This window comes from Antechinus flavipes, chromosome 2 (assembly GCF_016432865.1).
Source record: "Antechinus flavipes isolate AdamAnt ecotype Samford, QLD, Australia chromosome 2, AdamAnt_v2, whole genome shotgun sequence".
Lineage (NCBI taxonomy): Eukaryota > Metazoa > Chordata > Mammalia > Dasyuromorphia > Dasyuridae > Antechinus > Antechinus flavipes.
Genome location: NC_067399.1, coordinates 297,903,354 through 297,922,976, shown reverse-complemented (window position 1 = coordinate 297,922,976; position 19,623 = coordinate 297,903,354). Strand labels below are relative to the sequence as shown.

At 35.2% G+C, this 19,623-nt stretch overlaps 1 protein-coding gene across 2 annotated transcripts in view; it reads right to left on the bottom strand.

Annotated features, from left to right (window-relative positions):
* NRDE2 (NRDE-2, necessary for RNA interference, domain containing) overlaps positions 1-7,220 on the bottom strand; it is a 71,752-nt gene extending 64,532 nt beyond the window's left edge. The window contains exon 1 of one of the 2 annotated variants that reach the window (XM_051977395.1): positions 5,797-7,220. In XM_051977395.1, the coding sequence (XP_051833355.1) occupies positions 5,797-5,965 (169 nt within the window). In that variant the 5' untranslated portion in view covers positions 5,966-7,220. The remainder of the gene's footprint in view (positions 1-5,796) is intronic. The other variant, XM_051977394.1, reaches the window with a different exon arrangement.
* Positions 7,221-19,623: the final 12,403 nt, after the last annotated feature.

The following is a 19,623-nucleotide window of genomic DNA, read 5'->3' as shown; positions in this document are numbered from 1 at the left end:
GGAGGAGTTTGCATTTTATTCTAGAGGTCAGAGAAAGCCATTTTAGTTTCTGAATGGGTATTCATCATGGTCAGGCCTGTATTTTATGAATATCAATTTGGCAACTGTATGACAGATAGATTGGAGAAGAAAGATGCTGGAGGCAGGGAGAGTAATTAAGAACCCATTGCAATAGGGCATCTGGGGACTGGTGAGAACCTAAACTAAGGTGGTGATTATGAATGGAAGGATGAAGAAAAGAATTATAGAATTAGACTCAAAAAGATCTGATAACTGACTAGACATGAAGTTTAAAGGACTGGGAAGAGATGAAAATGATTCATGTTTACAACCTGGGTTGTTGGAAAGATGATAGTTCCCTGAACAAAGAAAAGGGAAATTATAAAGAAGGTTTAGGAGAAAAAATAATGAGATCTGTTTTGAACATAGTGAGTTTGAGAACCCTGCAGTACATTCAATTAGATGCATCAATTAAATGATGCAAGACTGGAGGTCAGTAGAGAGATCAGAGCCAACTGCATACAGATAATAGCAGAACCAATGGGAATCCAAACTGAATTTGTTTTTTCTTTCTACTTTACTGATAATTTAATTTTTCAGGATCACTATAATTCTAATTGAAATATGGAAGAGGTTATTTGAAATTAAGAGATGTCTCACTGAAATCAAATGACAATTCTTTTTTTGTATTTATGTCCTCACATCATTTTCAAATGTATAACTGAAATAAAATACCCATTTAGATAGAAGTGCAAATAATGAGCAGAATGTTACATTTTATCAAAAGGTCCACTGGGATACCTGATGCCTAATTGAGGACTTAAAAGGAGGAAATCTGATTGGCTGGCAAATGAAAGGACAGGTTAAAACCTGCTAAACAATTAACACTCTTTCTTATTATTTTACCACACATTTTCAGTGAAAAGAAACGGGCAGAAATATCAGGAGGGAAACCACTTCTGGCCTTTTGTCTAACAAAGAACAAGCAGGTATCTAAAAAAACTAAAGACTAAGACGTGCCTCTGACTTTGTGTTTCTAATGTAATTTTACAGGAAATAAAACAGTGACTCATTACCTGAATACTTTAACTCTGAAATACTTTTGTCAAGTCTTTATTATGTAACTACATTCTCCCACAATGGTGAATGTGCTTTAATTCAATTACAATGTGGACAGATGGAAAAATTACCATGAATAGTTTAAAATTTAAAAGCAAATCTTGAACTAAGCTTTGCTTAAAAAAAAAAAATCTAATAACTTTTGCACTCACACCATTAAAGAATATTAATTTGTATTGTTTTACTTATTTGTTGAGTTGCAGGTAAGCCATATTTGAAGATAAACAACTTTCAGAACTAGTTACATAAATAAATATTAAAGGATAAAGATAGCATTTAATTTACTAAAGAATAAGGAAAACACTCCGAGATGCCCAAGTCTTGACAGAGGATTCTAGGACAAATAACTATGCTTACAAATAACCAAAATAAGTGCAGGGAAAGTCAAAATTTGAAGAAAAGTCAGTAATGATAACAATGATATTATATAGCATCTCATGATTTATAAAAGATTTTTCTTACAATCCTTAGAAAGCATGTTGTATGATTCATAATATTTCATTTGACAGAAGTAAAACCTAAGGTTCAGAAAAGTCAAGGGGCTTGCCTATGGTCATATAGTTGATAGAGACAAAACTAAAACTGATCTTTCAAATCAAAGCCCACATCACAATGCTTATGAATTAAAAAATACAAAAATGGGAAGTCAACATTGTGAAGAGGTAACGAATGACGTGAGCAAATTTTGCTAGGCATCTTATGTCTGAAAAAGGCCAACAAAAATGCAACCACCTTAAAATTTGAGTAGCTCACGTTTATCTAGCATTTTATAATAATAAAATATTTTACATAGTTTGTCTCATGTTCTACCAAAAAAAAAAAAATCCATGAGGCAGAACCTATAGTTAATATTCCATTTCCATCCCCACTTTAAAAGTAGGTTCACTGAGGCTCCCAAAAATTAAGAGACTGGTTCAGGACGCCAGAGGTAGTAATTAAGTAAAGCTGAGTCTTAAGCATTTGGACTCCCAAGCAAGGGAAGACCAAGCACAAAACTAAAGCCTTTATTTTCTGATATCCAATTTTCATAATGAGTTATTACTTAGAATTCTGCTTCTGATACAACTGCTCTTAAAGAGACAATGTGATAAAAGGAAATGAAAATCAGAAGACCTGGGTTCCAAAACCATCTTGGGCAAATCACTTGAAACAGGTTTAGCTTTCTAATCTACAAAATTAGTATAACATTATACTACACTGTGATTTACTTCACAGATTTCTTTTATAGATCAAGTAGAAGAATGCAAATGTGAATTGCAATTAGGACAGAAGGTTATTCAGTGATCCAACAATGGAGAGAATTTGGTACTATATCCAAAGGACTATCAAACTATGCATGCTCCTTGATCCAGCCAAACTACTAGGTTTGTATCTCATGGACATTTAAAAAAAAAAAAAAAACGGGGAAGAGGGAGGGGGGAGAGAGGTAATGAGAAGGAGGGAAGAGAACTTACTTGTACAAAAATATTTATAGCAGCTATAGCAGACAAAGAATTGGAACTGAGGGGATGCCCATCAATTAGGGAATAGCTGAACAAGCTGTGGTATATCAATGTAATGGAATATTACTGGGCTATAAGAAATGACAAGCAAACAGATTTAAGAAAAATCTAGAAAGACCTATATGAACTGATACAAAGTGAGCAAAACAAGGAATACTTCTATACAGTAAGAGCTACATTATTTGATGATAAATTATAAATTAACTTAGCTATTTTAAGCAATACAATGATTCAAGACAATTCCAAAGGAATCATTATGAAAAATGCTATTTACATCTAGAGAAAGAACTGATGCAGTTTGAATACATATCGAAGCATACTATTTTCACTTTTTAAATTTTGTTCATCTTTTTTTCTTTTGGTCTGTTTCTTCTTTCACAGCATAACTAATATGGTAATGTTTTACATAATTGCAGATATATAATATATATCAAATTGCTGTGATGGTGAAGTGAGGTAAGCTGAGAGAAAGAGGGAGAAAATTTGGAACTCAACTTTTTAAAAAAAATGAGGAACAGGTAGGTAGCATAGTGAAAGAGAACCAGCCCTGGTTTCAGGAGGTAGGAGGCCTTGAGTTCAAATCTAGCTACATATACTTACTATTGTGTGATACTGGACAAGTAACTTAACCCTGGTTGCTAAAATTTGTCTTTCCATGTAATTGGGAAAAATAAAATACTATTTAAAAAAAAAAAAAACACCCTATGCTCAGCAAATAGGAAAAAGAAAGTTGTTCAGAACATAGTACAAAGGAACAGAACACAAACTGTCAAGTCAAAGGGTAATAATAAGATAGAAGGCAATACACTAAACTGCAAACAATGAAAACTAGTTTTGGCTTTGCTCTGTGACGTGAGATAAGACATTTTACCCTTAGTTTCGTTATTTGTAAGATAGAAACATTGATTCTCTCACAGTTTAATTCAATAAGTATTTATCAATCACCTTATCTGCAGGTGGGGTGATGCAAAAATTAAATATTTGTACTATCTATCTGAGATTTGTTAGGTTAGAATGAGAAAAAGTGAAGCATTCTGTAGAGAATAAATCTCCAAATACAAATTATTTATCATCACTATTATTATTTTTATTGCTAAAAGGGGGAGAATGGTTTGATGAAGCTGGCCTTAAAGCTGGGAAGCCCTGGGTTTAAGTACCATCCCTGACACATACTGGTTTGCATGACCCTGGTCACATTGTAACCCCCAAGCTTTGAGTCAGTTTTCTAAGGTTTTAAACTAAATAGTTTAGGATAACTGTAGGGGTTTCCTCACAAGTTCCCAAATGTTAAAGAACAGGTAAGGACAAAAAGAAGAAAAAAAATTAAGATATGATCCCTACAGTTACAGAATTTTCAATTTAATGGATAGTGCAGCACAAACACACAAGTATGATTCAATGTGTGACACATGCATAAGAAATATTTAATTTATAAATTTTTATATAAAAGTGTATTAGAGAGTATATTGGCCTTGGTGTTAGCTCTGGGCTCAGATCACAGTTGTATTATTTAGTAGCTTTGTATCTTGGGTAAATCATTTGATCTGAGTTTTAATCTTCTCATCTGTAAAACAAGATAATTCAACCTACTTCAAAGGGCTGCTGTGAGGGAAGTACATAGTTGACCAACAATGTGAGAAATGTCAATTACTACTAATAATAATAAATGAAAATGTAAGCAAAAATCTATTTTTAATCATTATTGAGATCTAAACTCTTACCATCATCATTTATTCTTAATGGAAACATAAACATACTCCCAAGCCATTTAATATTGTCTTCTAATTTTGGTTTTTTATATCCCAACTTACTTAACACTGTGACTTCATCTTACTTTCTCTCTCCTATCCCATCTTTTGTCCAACTTCAAACCTTCATTTGACAAATCTTTTACTCACAAAGGCAAAAACAATACTTAATTCAACTGAACAAAGTAACAGTGATAAGTACAGGGGCACAGAAGTTTAAAAATAAAAAAGGATAATCCTTGGAGGAATCCATATACACAGGAAAAATATAATGAAATACATAAAGAGTTGCAAAAGAGCTATCCTAACAAATTACCCTAGAAAAGTCTAAGCAGGAGGAAACACTTTCATCTGTGTAAAATTTTTAAAAAGTAATGGGAGGGTGGTGGGTCCCACAGAGTCTGCAAGATCAAAATTATTTAAAAATAATATTAAATGGCTATTTATTAAAGTTGTCTTTTCTTCAACTATATATCTGTGTAAGAGATTTTCATTTATTTCAATTAAAAACAATTTATATGCAATAGATTAAATGTAGATGGAGATGAGAATAATGCAATCTATAAGGCTAGATATTAAAGATTTGCAAAAATATATAAAACAATGCCACACTTCTATTTTTTGTTTGTTTGTTTCTGAAAAATACAATTTTTCTTTTGGGCTGCCCTATATAGTTTTCATCTAATAATTATTATTGCTGAAATTTTAAATGAATTAAATATATTTTTAAAAATTTATCAGTATTTATTTCTAATACGGTAAATGATGATCATCTAATTCATATAATGAAAGTTCCTTGGATTCTGGATAATTTTTAAGAATATAAGGGAGCAATTTTTGAGTATAAGGGGAGAAGGGACTCTTGAGACTAAAAAGTTTGAGAACCACTGATTTAGGGGAATTTATTTTGTCTTTAACAAATCAATCAACAAGCACCCATTTAAGCACCCCATTCTGTGTCAGTTACTGTGATTGATGCTGGGAACATTAAAGAAAGGCAGTCAGCTCCGGTCTTCCTGGGGCTCAGTCTAATTTTGATTTTAACATTAAAAGCTAAAAAGGCCCTTTCTTTCGTGCTTGCTCCAGCTTTCATCTGCACCTCACCACCCACTATTTGAGCACATAGTAGGCAAAATCAACTACGTTCTAGTCCACCCTCGGCCGCACGCCGACCTTGCCCAACTCTTCTATCACCCACCCACTCCCTCTCCTCTGTCCTTCTAGGGACACAATCCCTCTGCCCTCCCACCAACCCCACGCACTATCTCGGGAGGAAACTCGGCGTCTCTCCCAGAAGCCTTTGCTCCGCCGCGGGGAATGTCGGGAGAGTCGAGCTAGTTGCGGTATCCCGAGGCCTGGCGCCCCGGGCGGGGCGAATGGTGATGCCCTCCACTCCACCCAAGCCCTTGGCCTGCTCGCGCCCTTACCCTTCCTCGAGCTACCACCAGCGGAGGACTCAGGGGCTGCACTAACACCAGCAAAGGCCGGGAACAGGGCCATGGTTCCCCAGGCCACCGGCCCCACTCCGTAACACGCACTTAAGGAAAAACACGAGCTATCGAGCACTGAGCATGCGTCCGCTGGGGCGCGGGGCATTGTGGGGGATGTGGTCTTTTAGCGCTGTGTGTAAGCGAGACTGTTTGGCAGAGGTGGATCGCCGTGGAACTCTAGAGGTCGTGGACTTCCAGGCCCCACAATCCACCCTCATTTTACAATATCTTCAAACCGACCACCAGAGTGTAATTTATCTAGGATCACCAAGATTAAGTCAATAAGCACTTGTTCGTGTCCGATTTTTTGTGACCCCATTTTGAGATTTTCTTGACAAAGGCACTGGAATGGTTTGGCATTTGCTTCTCCAGCTCATTTCATGTCACAGATGAAGAAACTGAAGCAAAGAGGATGAAATGGGTTGCCCGGGATCACCTGACTACAAGCCCGGCACTTTCCTCTGGGTCTCCTGGCTGCCCCTTCCTGCTAATTGGAGATACCAAAAAAAAAAAAGGCAAAAATAATTCCTGCTCCCATGGAAGTTACAATTTAACAGATTAGACAATTTTCAAACAATTATGTAGAAACAAGACATTGAGGAACATCAAAATATCAAGAGAAAGGAAGGCACTAGTGTGGAATCTGGGACCTGAGAGAAGTGGTGATAAGAAGGCTTGGGAGACAAGGGACAAGGCTGAAGGAGTGTCTTTTGTTTAGAGTTCGGAGGGAGGAGGAAGATAAAAGGGCTTGAAAGGGCCAAGTGGTGAAGGGCTTTAAAAGCCAAACAGGGAATTTTATATTTGTTCCTGAAGGTGATCCTGCATCATTGGAGTTTCTTCAAGGAGGGGATGACATGTTCAGACCTACACTTTTAGGAAAGTGAGTTTGACAATGCAGTAGAAGACAGACTGGAATAGAGAGAACTTAGGCAAGCAACAAACCAAACGGCTATTATTGCAGTGACCAGGGTGTGAGGCGATAAGTGACTGCACCAGTGACATTGTAGAAAAGGAGTAGTATAGGAGAGAAATTATGAATGTATAATGGATAGGATCTAAGTGACATAGCTAGTAACTCAGCTAAGTGAAAGAATATGAATTGGACCCTAGGACTAGTAAGTCCAAATACATTTATCTTTGCAGGATACTATTCTGTGTCTGTCTCTTACACACACGGCTCCCCCAGGATTGTAACCAGTTATTATGTGTATGGACTCAGAATTGAAGAGTTCCTTAGGGAAGAAGCAAAGGACACTGTACAGCAATCCCTTTGTTCCACAGTTGTTCTACTTATAAGGCAAGTATTAGAGAAGGAGATAAGATTTATAAACAGAGGTTCTTAATCTTGTTTGTGTAATATATCCTTTTGGCAGTCTGGTGAAGTCTGTGGGCCTCGAAACATTTTTAAATGTATAAAACAAATTATATAGATTCACAAAGAAAACTAATTGTACTGAAATACAGTTATAGACATGTGTGTATGTGTATTTTTAAACCACTTTCATGATCCCCAAGTTAAGGATTCCTGTAATCTAGAGGGAAGTTGGAGCCAGATTGGAGATTGCTTTGAATATATGCCTAAAGAGTTAATGTGTAGATAAAAGAAAAATATTACAAATTACTGAGTAAGGTATCACATGGGCACAATATTTTAGTAATATCAATCTAGCATTTTTTGTATAAATTGGCTTAGAAGAGAGAGATTAGGCTAGAGAGGAAACATTTGTGAACCCTTTGGGGAGAGTAACCATGTCTTGGGTTTTTATCTTCTTTAGAGCTTTGCACATTATAGGAACTTAATAAATAGTTACTGAATTTGTAGGGATTGGGGAAGAAGGAACCAAGACTCTAAGGTTATAGGCTTGAATGAACAAGAAAATGGTGATTCTATCAGCAAAAATTGAAAAATTGAGAAGGGAAGAAAGTCTGTGAGAAAAGATTATGAATTGAGCTTTACATATGTTGTTTGAAGATATTCATAGGACATCCATACAGACATACCTAGCTAATAAGTTAGATACAGACAGGGAACTGTGGGGAAATGACTACTTGGACTTGAGTCACTTGAGTAAAATAATTGAAGCAATGAGAGATAATGAAATCTCTGTATATTTCAGATAATGAAATCTCTCTATACTTAAGAGAAAAGAGCACCAAGAATTTATAAAATGGGTGTAAGAAGCAGAACCATACTAGACAGAAATTAACAATGCTGAAGAGTAGAAAGAATACTTAGAGTCAAAAGATCTGAATTTTCAAGACACATTTCTGCTTCTTATTAGCTGTATAACTTTAGACAAGGTACTTTTATTTTCTTTTCAGTTTCATCTTCATCTATAAATAGACATAGTAATAATTTTACTGTTATCCTTACATGATAGTTCAATTTAACAAACCTTTATTAGGTACTTACCACTCTATGTGCAAGGTACTGTGCTCAGTGCTGGGGACAGAACACCGAAGAGTCCAGAATATGCCCTCAAGAAGATTACAAAGGGGACATGATATAGCCACAAATAAGTGTGATTCAAAGTAAAATGTGATCATGATAGAAGAAAGGTCTGGTTAATGTTTTCCTGAGAAAGGAAAAATAACTTTAAGTTGGGGAGATCAGGGATGACTCTATAAAAGAGGTACTCCCTGAAAGAGGGCTTGAAGAAACGAAAGGATTTCAGACAGGCAGAGATGAGGAAGACTATTTCAGGTATGAAGGACTGCCTACAGAATTTACAGAGAAGGGAGAATTTAGGACAAAGTAAAGAAACAATTAGTAGTTCAATATGGCTAGAACACAAAGTATGTGAAGGAAAGAAGGGGGGAAGGAGGATAAAAATTTATGTTAGAGACAAATTTTGGAAGATTTTAACATGAGACTCAAGAGTTTATATTCTACCCAGTAGGCAATAGGAAAACACATGGTTTTTGAGCCTATGAGTTACATGGTTAACTTATGCAAATGAGAAATTATTTTGGCAGATATAGGAAGATTGGAAAGAGGAAAAACTGAAATTACGAAGATTAGGAGAAAACAGTTTTCTGGGCAAAAGATAATTAGAATTGTAAAGAAAGCATTTTGTAAATTGTGACATGTTACAAAAATGTGAGTAATTTACTTAAGAGACAACAGATAATAACTAATGAGTCAAGGTCTTGGAAAAAGCCACAACAACAGGAATAGAGTCAAGATCTATGATTGTAGTTCAAGAGACTACCTTTGACTAGGAGGACTGTACAATGTTGTGACACAGAAAAAAGGGATGTGTTAAAAAAAGAAGAAAAATATTTTCAAGTTAAAAGTTGAATTTAGATAGAAGAGTTGTTGGGTTTGTTTTTTAAAGTAGAAGTTTAAGGGGGTTTAAACTAGAAATCCACAATTTTCACAGTAAAGTTGGAGGAAAGATCAAATACCCATGTGATGGAAGGGTGGGCATTATTAGTTTTTTTGGGAATATGGTAATGGTTTGAAACAGCAATGGAAGGAATGTTCTCTTAAGGCAATTAAGTAGGAATATACGGATTCTTGAGCAACAACAGAGGTCCAGTTGAAGTTAAATAGTAAGAATTTTTATTGGGCCCAGTCAGTGTGGTTTATACCTTTCTCACAGCAATAGAATCTACTGACTTTCCTCTCCAAAGAGATCATAAGTTCCCCAAGGCTTCAGTTTCCATAGTTCCTAACTGTATTAGTAAGAAATCATGTTTCATTTTACATCAGAAAAAGACTTTTAAAAAATAAATGAGTAAAGAATTCAAAGTCGTGGCAATATGGCAGGTTGGCTAGGTTCCAGATTGGTTGAATGATGAACGAGACTGTTAAACTTGTCTGAGTCACTGAAAAGCAAAACCTCTTTGTTTAAATGAAGATGAACCCTTTCTAACCCCTATAAAACTGGAGGGTCTGGTCTATCAAGTTGTTCAATTCCGAGGCATTCTCTTGTACCTACTGTAGTTCCTAATAAAGGAAGAAACAAAAACTTACCATCTAAAAACCAGAGGTATCAGCAAGGAAGATAATGATGACTTGACCACTTCATTAATCTCTCTTACATTCTCTAACCTCACTTGCTGTTGTAAACCAAGAGTCAAATTCTTAAATATCTTGAGACATTACATTTCTTTTTTGTTTGTTTGTTTACTTGTTTTTAACTATTTCCACATTAGCCATGTTATGAAAAAAGAATCAGAACAGAAGGGAGAAACATATATTTAAAAAAAAAAAAAAGAGGGGAAAATAGTAAGCTTTGATCTACCTTAAGATTCCATAATACTTTCTCTGAATGTGGTCAGCATTTCTGTCATGTCTTTCAGGATTTTCTTGGATCATTATATTCCTGACAAGATCTAGGTCTACTTATAGTTGGTCATCCACAAATGTTATTGTTATTATGTACAGTGTTCTCCTGTTCTGCTCACTTTGCTCAACATGAATTCATCTAAGACTTTCTAAGTTTTTCTGAAATCCATCTGTGTGCCATTTCTTATAGCACAGTAGTATTCCATTGCATTCATATACCAAAACATCTTCTGTTCACTAACACTACAATAGTGTCCCAATTTTCCTACATCCTCTTCAACACTTATCATTTCCCTTTTTGTTCATCTTAGCCAGCCAGATGGTACTTCAGTTGTTTTAATTAGCATTTCTCTAATCAATAATGATTTAGAATATTTTTTCATATGACTATAGATGGCTTTAATTTCTTCTGCCTTTTCATATCCTTTGACCATTTACCAATTAGGAAACTTCTATTCTTGTAAATTTGACTCAGTTTTTTATATATTTTAGAAATGAGGCCTTTATCAGAAACGTCTATAAAAATTATTTCCCAATTTTCTGCTTTCCTCCTAATCTTGGTTGCATTTTCTTAGAGCAAAACTTTTTAAATTTAATGTTATCAAAATTATCCGTTTTGCATTTCATAACATTTTCTATCTCTTGTTTGTTCATTAATTCTTTCCATCTCCATAGAACTGACAAGTAAACTGTTCCTTGCTCTCTGATTTGCTTATGGTATCACCCTTTATATGTAAATCATGTACCCATTTTGATCTTATACCATTTTTTGATATTCTCAGCAATTTTTGTCAAATAGGGAGATATTGAGGTTTAACAAACAGTGGATTACAATAAGTCATTTATTACTAGACATGATACATTTCAATGTTTCTTACCTCTTATCTTACCTAAATCATATCTGCCCTATTCTGTTCTTCCCTATTTCTAAGGAGAGAAGTTCTCAATTATGCCCTTTAGGAACCTGTTTGAAATAAATGAGGTTTTAAAAAATTATGTGCAGTGATTAGAAAAGATGTTATTTCATTAAGACATGATGAGCAATATCCAATATGTATTTTTAGAAATATAATTAATGGGATTTTATTAGGAAGCACAGTCTTGCAGCCAAATTGAGGGTACTTTTTAAAGAGTCATTGTAATCAATGAAGTGATTTTTAAAATTAGACAAACTTTCTTAAGTAGCCCATTTAATACTAATACATTTTCCCCAAATGCCCAGATATAACCTTAAAATTTTTAATTATCTAAATTAAATTTATTATATTCATATAAATTATTTAAAATATCTCTTGTTATACTTGCTCCAGAAAGTAATGTAGTCTGAATAGAAACTTTTGGAAGTCTATATATCAGAAAATCATCACTCATTACAAATTAAAATAAATTGCTTGTAGCTTTTCCCTTCAAAAAAATAGCCTGATTCTAATTTTGCTTGTTATTCTATTTTGTTTTATTGCTGGTTTATTCTACTTCCTTTCCTATTATTCTTTTCTTAATTTTCTGCAATGTGGTTTCTGACTTAATCCTTTGACTAAAACTGCTCTCTCCAAATTTACTAGTAATTTCTTAATTGTTAAAGCCAATGGCCATTTATTTTTCAGACTGCATCTTTCCTGATTTCTCTGCAGTTTTTGACACTGTCAGTGACAGTCTTCTTGATAATCTCTTTGCACTAGGTTTTAATGACACTGCCCTCTTCTGGTTCTTCTCTGATCTATCTACAGACAAAACCATTGCTATGGACAAAACAGGAGGAATCCCTAATGAGTCTGTAAGAATGATGTTGCTAGGAGACCAAAATCTATAATTGCTATTTTTGTTCTAGACCTGTGATTTTGATTTCCTCAGTGTTAGGAACTCCCCTTCCGGAGTCTCTTTCTGTTAATGTGAATCTGCAACTCATCTGTAAAACAGTCTTAGAAAGCTAGTTGCCTATAGGTACTAAAAATTTAAGTAATGTTCCATTGGACACGCAGCCAATATATGTCAGAGGAAAACCTTTAAACCTGTATCTTCTTGACTCTAAGATCAGCCTTCTGTCTATTACATTATGCTACTTGTATTTATAGCAAAAATCAGATTGACCTATTATATAAACAGTTTTTATCCATGACTTCAAAACATTTCTCAAAGGTAAGTAGTATATGTAATATCCCCACTACTCTAGGAGAGATGATATTTACAGAGTAGAAAGAGCTCTGGATTTAGAGTCAAAGAATTTGGATTCAAATTCTGAGTCTATCACCTCACTTCTTACACTTCTTTGTAAACTTGGACAATCATCTAGTATCTCTGGATGTCAAATTTTTTTATCTGTAAAATAGGAATAATAATAATTGTGCTATTCTTCTCACAGGGTTTTAGGGGGAATTAAATAAGATAATAGTTCTAAAGTACTATATTAATGTGACCTTTTATTAATAAGGTCATATAGCTAACAAGTTACCAAGCTATACAGATTTCCAATGTCCTACTTTATGCGTATAAGCCCTCCTGACTCTGGCAGGGCACAATCTCCACCTAGCATGCTCTCAGTTAAGAATAAAGAATATTCATCAAATGTCTCTCCACTGAAGCAGGTGTAAAGGGTCAAGGCCTGAGAGAAGACCTCACCAGTGCCATCTGTACCATCCTATTTTAACTAATTATTCTTTCTAACTAGGCACAAAGCTTTGGAAAGATTGCAAATACTGTCAATGCTCTCTAAGTTTCAGTGCCTAGGGGTAAAACCTCATTAGCCCTGCCCTAGTTATAATTCTGTCACTAAAAACCACCACCAACAAAATAAACAAATAAGAGAATATTAAGTTGCTTATTATGTGCCAGATGTTGTACTAAACTCTGGGGTTATGAAAAGAGGCAAAAGTAACACTTGCAGTCTGGAAGCTGACATTCTCATGGGACAGAAAACATAAAGAATCAGCTATATACAGGACAGATTCAGAGTAGATAGAAGGTAATCTGATATACAGTCTTTTCTTCCCAGTAATGGGGCTTGCTGGAGGAGGTAGAATGGGATAAGTCTTGAAGGAAGCCAGAGAAACCAAGGTGCAGAAGTGAAGAAAGAGACACGGAGGTCAGCCAGTGCAAAGGTGCAAAGAAGGGAAATGGAGTATAATGTGGGAGACATTTCTAGTAGACCACTATATGTGGACCACAAACTACATGGAAGTCAAGTTTCAATGACAGAGAAGTTTGTAATTGGTCCTAGAAATAGATCACTGAACAAGGGAGTGACATGATGAGACCTACATTTTGTGGGAAAAAGTCACTTTGGTAACTGGGTAGAGGATGGATTGAAGAGAAGAGAAACCAGAAGAGAGGACAATAGATTGAAGTAGTCCAAGTCAAAAGTAACAAGTAGAGCTCAGTGGTACAATGGATAGAGCAGTAGGCCTGGAATCATAAGACCTGAGTTTAAATCTAGCCTCGGACACTTTGTGACTTTGAACAAATTACTTAACCTCTGTCTGCCTTAGTTTCCTCCTCAATAAAATAAAGATAGTGAAAGGACCTACCTCCTAAAGTTGTTGTTAGGATCAAATAAGATCATATCTGTAAAACAGTAAAAATCTTTGGTTCAGCACTTAAATGCTTAATAAATCCCCTATTTTCCTTGCCCAACAAGAGTGTATCCAGTATCAGGGCTCTATAGGATGGAGGAGACTTGTTTGTAGACATCAATAAAAGAGCTATAAGAGAAAGAGAGATTGAAGATTAGACAGGGAGAGGATAGTGGGAAAAATTTTCTGGAGAAGTGGAGAGAGTATGAATTCAAAGGCATTTGGAAAGAGCTAGGAAACACCACAACATATAGATGTAGTAATCCATTCTTATCTAGCATTTTAACTTTTCAAAATATTCTACATCTTATTTCATTGACCCTCATAGCAACCTTATGAGGTAGCTGTAAATATATGATCCTGGATACTATTGATAGTATTTACAAAAGTAAAAATGGAGGATCAAAGAAAGAGGTTCAGTAACTAATTTGTTGTGATATGGTATTAGGGACAAGATTTGAACTGAATTGATTTGATTTGATCAAAAGATTTGATTCCTGATTCCAGATACTGTGCTCTCTACCCACAGCATTAGCAGGCTTTATGAAGTCCAGAGCTAGAATTTATCAAAGATTTGACAACTGAATGAATGAGGGAGGGGACCAATGAAGAAGAAAGTTAGGGTTGATTCCAAGATGACTAGAAAAATAGTAGTACCTTCAATAGAAATGAGGAAGCTTGAGAAGGGTAAAGTTTAAGAAAGTTTGGTATTATGTTCTAGGAAGTTGATATTATGTAAATGTAATTTTGGATGTACATGAGTTGTTCCATCAAAGGACCAGATATTTTATAAACCAAGATAAAAATTAATTGGCAAAAGGATCTTTTAAATTGGCTCTACACATAGAAGTTTTAGCAGTTGCTTAGGTTGATGAATATAGACAGCCAAACCAGATAATTCAGTCCCCAAAGACAAAATTACAGTGAGATAATTTCTCAGCCAAATTTCACAGAAAATTCCAAGTGAGCAACTGACCTCATTATATATCAGTTAAGCTGCTTTCATTTATTTTAGGTTTGTTCTTTTTGCTTTCAACTTTTTACTTTCTAAGAGCAATTATAAGATTAAATCCCACATTTCACAGTTATTAAAAACCAAAACCAAAAGACTATCTACTCACAGAGTCTGGACTAAGTTGCCACACATGAAATCAATTGGAGACTTGGCAATTATTTGATCAAACAGAAATAACTAATTCAGGTAATTCAAAGTGGATTGTTTTCTTTAGCCTGAGTCACCTAAATAATTGCTATGATTCTCTGCCAAAACATTAAAATTCAAGTCAACAAGGTTCTAAAATTCCAAAGACTTCTCTGGAATAACATTAACATCTTTGTTTAAATATATTGGATGAAAGCAGTATAATCCTTAAGTAGCCATGCTACCTCATTATTAATATGTATCTAGCTAAAAGTTGTTAAACTTTTTTTGTGTGTCATAGGCCCTTGTGGCAATCTGCTGAAGCTTATGGACCCCTTTTTAGAATAATTATTTTTTAAATTTCAGTTGAAAGAAATACTAAAAATTCAGTTAGAGTTTAATGAAAATAGAAAATCCTCTAGGAAAACTCTTGCCTTAGATTGAAGTATTCAGAATATAGTTTGGTTCTCTTAAACAGATGCAGTAGTGGTAAACAAGTAGCCCCCAATCTTTGGGATATTGGGGTACTTCCATTGAACTATTTGGACTCCGGCACTTTGGGAAGATTCCCTCATTGATCCACAGAGACAGGAAGAGATATCCATTCATCAGTCTTTAAAGGGACAAATGACTTCTACTCTTGGCTCTCCTTAGAACATGTGGCGTGAAACTCTTCTCTAGTACATTCACATCTATTACATTCACATAACAAAGACATTAAATTTTAAATTGTAAAGCAGAATCTATGTCTTAGAATCATGCACTGATTTTGACTTGAGACCAAAGTTCCATTATTTGGTTTGTTACAGAAAATATAATGGTCTTTCTAGGTTCCCAGATAGAGCTGACTAGAGCTTAATAAAACTTTTGATGTTCTTGCAACAGGTTAACTGTCAATAAAGAAGGAAAGTAAAGACTAGAAAAAAAAATTGAATTATGCCAGTGGAAAGAATATTGATATTAGAGATCCTGTGTTCAAATCCTGACTCTGATTCTTCCTATCTGTGTGCCTTTGGGCCTCAGTTTCCTCCTTTGTAAAATGAGGAAGTTGAATTAGGAGAAGCATCTCTCTAATGGTCCTTTTACTCATCCAAATCCCATTTCTACCTGTTGGTATCCTTTCTTTCCTCCAAGGCAGAGATCAGTTGTCACCTCCTCCATGAAACCTTCCCTGATTTCTCTAACTAAAGTGGTTCCTCTGTTCATGACCCTCTGTTTTACCTCTCTTAGCACTAAATCATGCCCTATCTGTTCTATCATTATTAGTTTCTTCTTCATTCTCTGGATCAGGGTTCCTAACTTGAACTTTTTAAAAAATATATTTTCATAAACATATTTCAATATGACTGATTTCCTATGTAATTTTATGGATTTTATTTTCTGCATATAAAAATGTTATTCTGAAAAGAGGGTCATAGGAGTGAGCCCCTAGTGCACCAAAGGAGTTCATAATACAAAAAAGTTAAGAACTATTCTAGAGTGTTCTAGATTGAAAATTCTATTATCTTTGTAGGTAATTCTTGCTGTTGAATCTTAAATAATTTCTTAATCATTATTTAAAGCACAGAATTTGAAATATTGAAAGGGCTTTAGAGATTATCTAATCCAAGTGTTACTGGCTTGAGATATGCAACCTGTAGAGGGTACAAGAAGCTTATCAAAGAAATGTGGTAAATAATATGATTCTCTTGAAATATTTGGAAGAAAGAATGTTAGTGAAAAAAATTGTAAGTTGCATAAATTTGTAAACACTTAAATTTTCTTTATGAATAGTTAATCTCTTTATTTAATTTGTGAGCATATACATGATAAATTCTAGAATTATTTCCCTTCATTTTGAATAGGGGGCATGAGAAGGATTTACTGGAAGTCAAAGAGAAGACTGGACTGAAAAAGATTAGGAACTCTTTAAGTAATTCAACACCCTCAATTTTATAAGTAAGGAAATTGAGGCCTAGACATTTGACATTGACTCCCCCAATGTCAAATAGTTAATGGAAGAGCCATAATAGGTTTCCTGAAACAGTCCTTGTTGTATCTCACCCTATCTATCCCCTTATAGTACAAAGCTCTGATGAGTTTTTTGGTCTCCAAAGCAGTACTTTAATAAACTGCCGGTTAAAAATATCATATATTAAGTTGTGTTGACATTTAATGTCTTTTTTGCACTGTTAAAAGCAAATTTTAAAAATATATATTTTTTCCTTTTTTATTCCTTTCTTATAGATAAAGTTATTTTATGATGACTGTTCTGTAAATTGTCTTTGGGTGTTTGGAATTAATTAACTTGGTGATTTATTTATTGTGCTGGGTGTTATTCATTACATTTTCAATTACTCTAAAACTTGATTCATCATTGCATGAGACCCTGGGCAATTAGATGAACTGTAGTGAGGATTTTTTTAATGGGAACATGTACTAAAGACAAAAGACTTAATTTAAATCTCAAATATGCCAGCGCATATTTACATGAGTGGACTTGTGAAAGACTATTCCAAAGCCCAACTTTTAAGATTCATAAGAAAACATATTCTCTGTCCTCTAATGTTTACAGAAAACCATTTTAAAAAAAAAACCAAGCATTTTGCTATTTAATGAAATGATAAAATGTAAGTTGCCTTGTTAATTTAGCTAAATATAAGCAAGGTAATAATGAATCAAGTGACAGGGTTGAAAGAGTTATGGAATAGAAGTTAAACATGGATCCCAGCTAAAGGCTCTGCCCTAACTATTTATATAATATTACCCAACTCACTGAACTTCTTTGGGACTCAGTAAAATAAGAGAAGGAGTTGAATTAGGTTATCTCTAAAGTGTGTTTCTAGAATTGGGAAATCTGTAATGATCTATATTTGAAGCTAAGATTTTTAAAGTACTGTAGCTGTGCTACATATTATAAACTTTGAATGTATTTTAAGTGACAATTATTTAATGATTGGCACCAGGACCTGAAATTCATTAATTCTTTTGATTAAATTAGGTAACACCTATTAGCTAAGATGCCTGATCCTTTCCTGAAAACTTGGGAATTGAAGAATTATATGAAAGATTCACAGGGCATTTGGGTTGAGGGAACAGGAAAGCAGCAGCTGTGGTCCACACATAGCTCTAAAGACTGTCTTCTCTCTTCCTCTGAGGTCACCCACAGGTGGCAGAAAAAAGATGAAGTAGAAACTCTGGGCCTATAGGCTGTAGGTCTATGGATCATACTGTGGTGGGGAGAGAAAAAGAGAGGAAAAAGACAGAGCGAGACAGAGACAGAGGGGAAGGACAGAAAGACAGAGACAGAGGAAAAGGACAGAGACAGAGACAGAGGGGAAAGATAGAGAGAGACAGAGCAAAAGGACAGAGAGACACAGAGAGAGATCAAGACAGAGAGTCAGAGACAAAGGGGAAGGACAGGAAGACAGAGAGAGACAGAGGAAAAGGCCCGAGAGACAGAGATAGAGGAGAAGGACAGAAAGACAGACAGAAACAGAGACACACTCACAGAGATAAACACAAAGAGACAGAGATAGAGACAGAGGGGAAGGACAAAGATTCAGAGAGAGAGAGCACACTTCATGGCAGAGCACAATGCTATGGGTATGTTATTCCAAGCTTTCCCTCTGTGTCTCTTTGTTCCCTGTGTTGTGTGTGTCCTCAGGGAGTATTGTGTTCCAGGCTGTGCTACAAGCTGCCCAAGGTCCTGGGCACAAAAATCACTAAAGGGTTTGAACAGTGATTAATCTGTGTGACAAGATCAGTGACAGCTGTGTCCTTGATAGCCCCTTCTGAGTCCTTTATTCATGTATGTCTGTGTCAAGGGTGGCTAGACCCTGGCAGTCACAAGCCATCCAGACAATAATATGGTGAAAACATACCCCTGAGGGGCTTTCGATTTATACTTGTTCTTTTGTGTTGTCCTTTTGGAGGGATATCTAATGTAGAATTGCCTCCTTTGCGTAAGAAATAGAGCTAGAAGGCCAAAACAGGAACATTTTAAAAGGAAATATTGCTGAGGGCCCCCAACAATCAAGACAAGCACAAAAGCCCAGTTGGAAGCTTGGAACAGTTGGCAGGGCTATAGAAGGACCAAATGGACTCTGTAGGAGTCTGTATTCAGCACCAGCAAGCCCAGCTGGCCACAGTAAACACAAATACCATCCATGCAAATTCCAAGAAGCCGTCATCCTGAGCTTTTGTCTAGCCAGCTCATCAGATTCTGCCTGGTGGTCCCAACCTACACATATTTAAAATGTGTCAACATCGAAGAAGGAGAAAAATTATTGTCCTTGACACATGGGGACATAATTTATAGTAGTGAGATAAATATGGGGGGAAAGAAAATTCTGACTATTCTCCATTTAAAATAATAGGCTTGACTCTAGAATACTGGACTGTTAAATAATGTCCCCAAACCATAGGTAAGATCCTGCTACTTGAGAAATCTGAGATCAGGCCAGGCAAAATATTATAAATAATTTTGTATTTGAAAAGGTGTTGTGGTAGTTATTTAAATCACATTTCTTATCTATCTTGAAATATATTCTCCAATGAGAATATCACAGAGTCCTTCCTTTCATTCATCAAGGTCTAGGAGGTACCAGAATGTCACTTGGTATGTCCATGTAAGGCTATTGGGAGGAAGAGAATAAATTTTCACAGTGTATGGAAGTTTTTATTCTGCCACACTGAGCAGGGACAAGTATGTTGGTATTCCTACCCAAGTATTTCTGAGGGACAGACTCAAATAGTATGGTTAAATGAGTAAGCTCAAATAA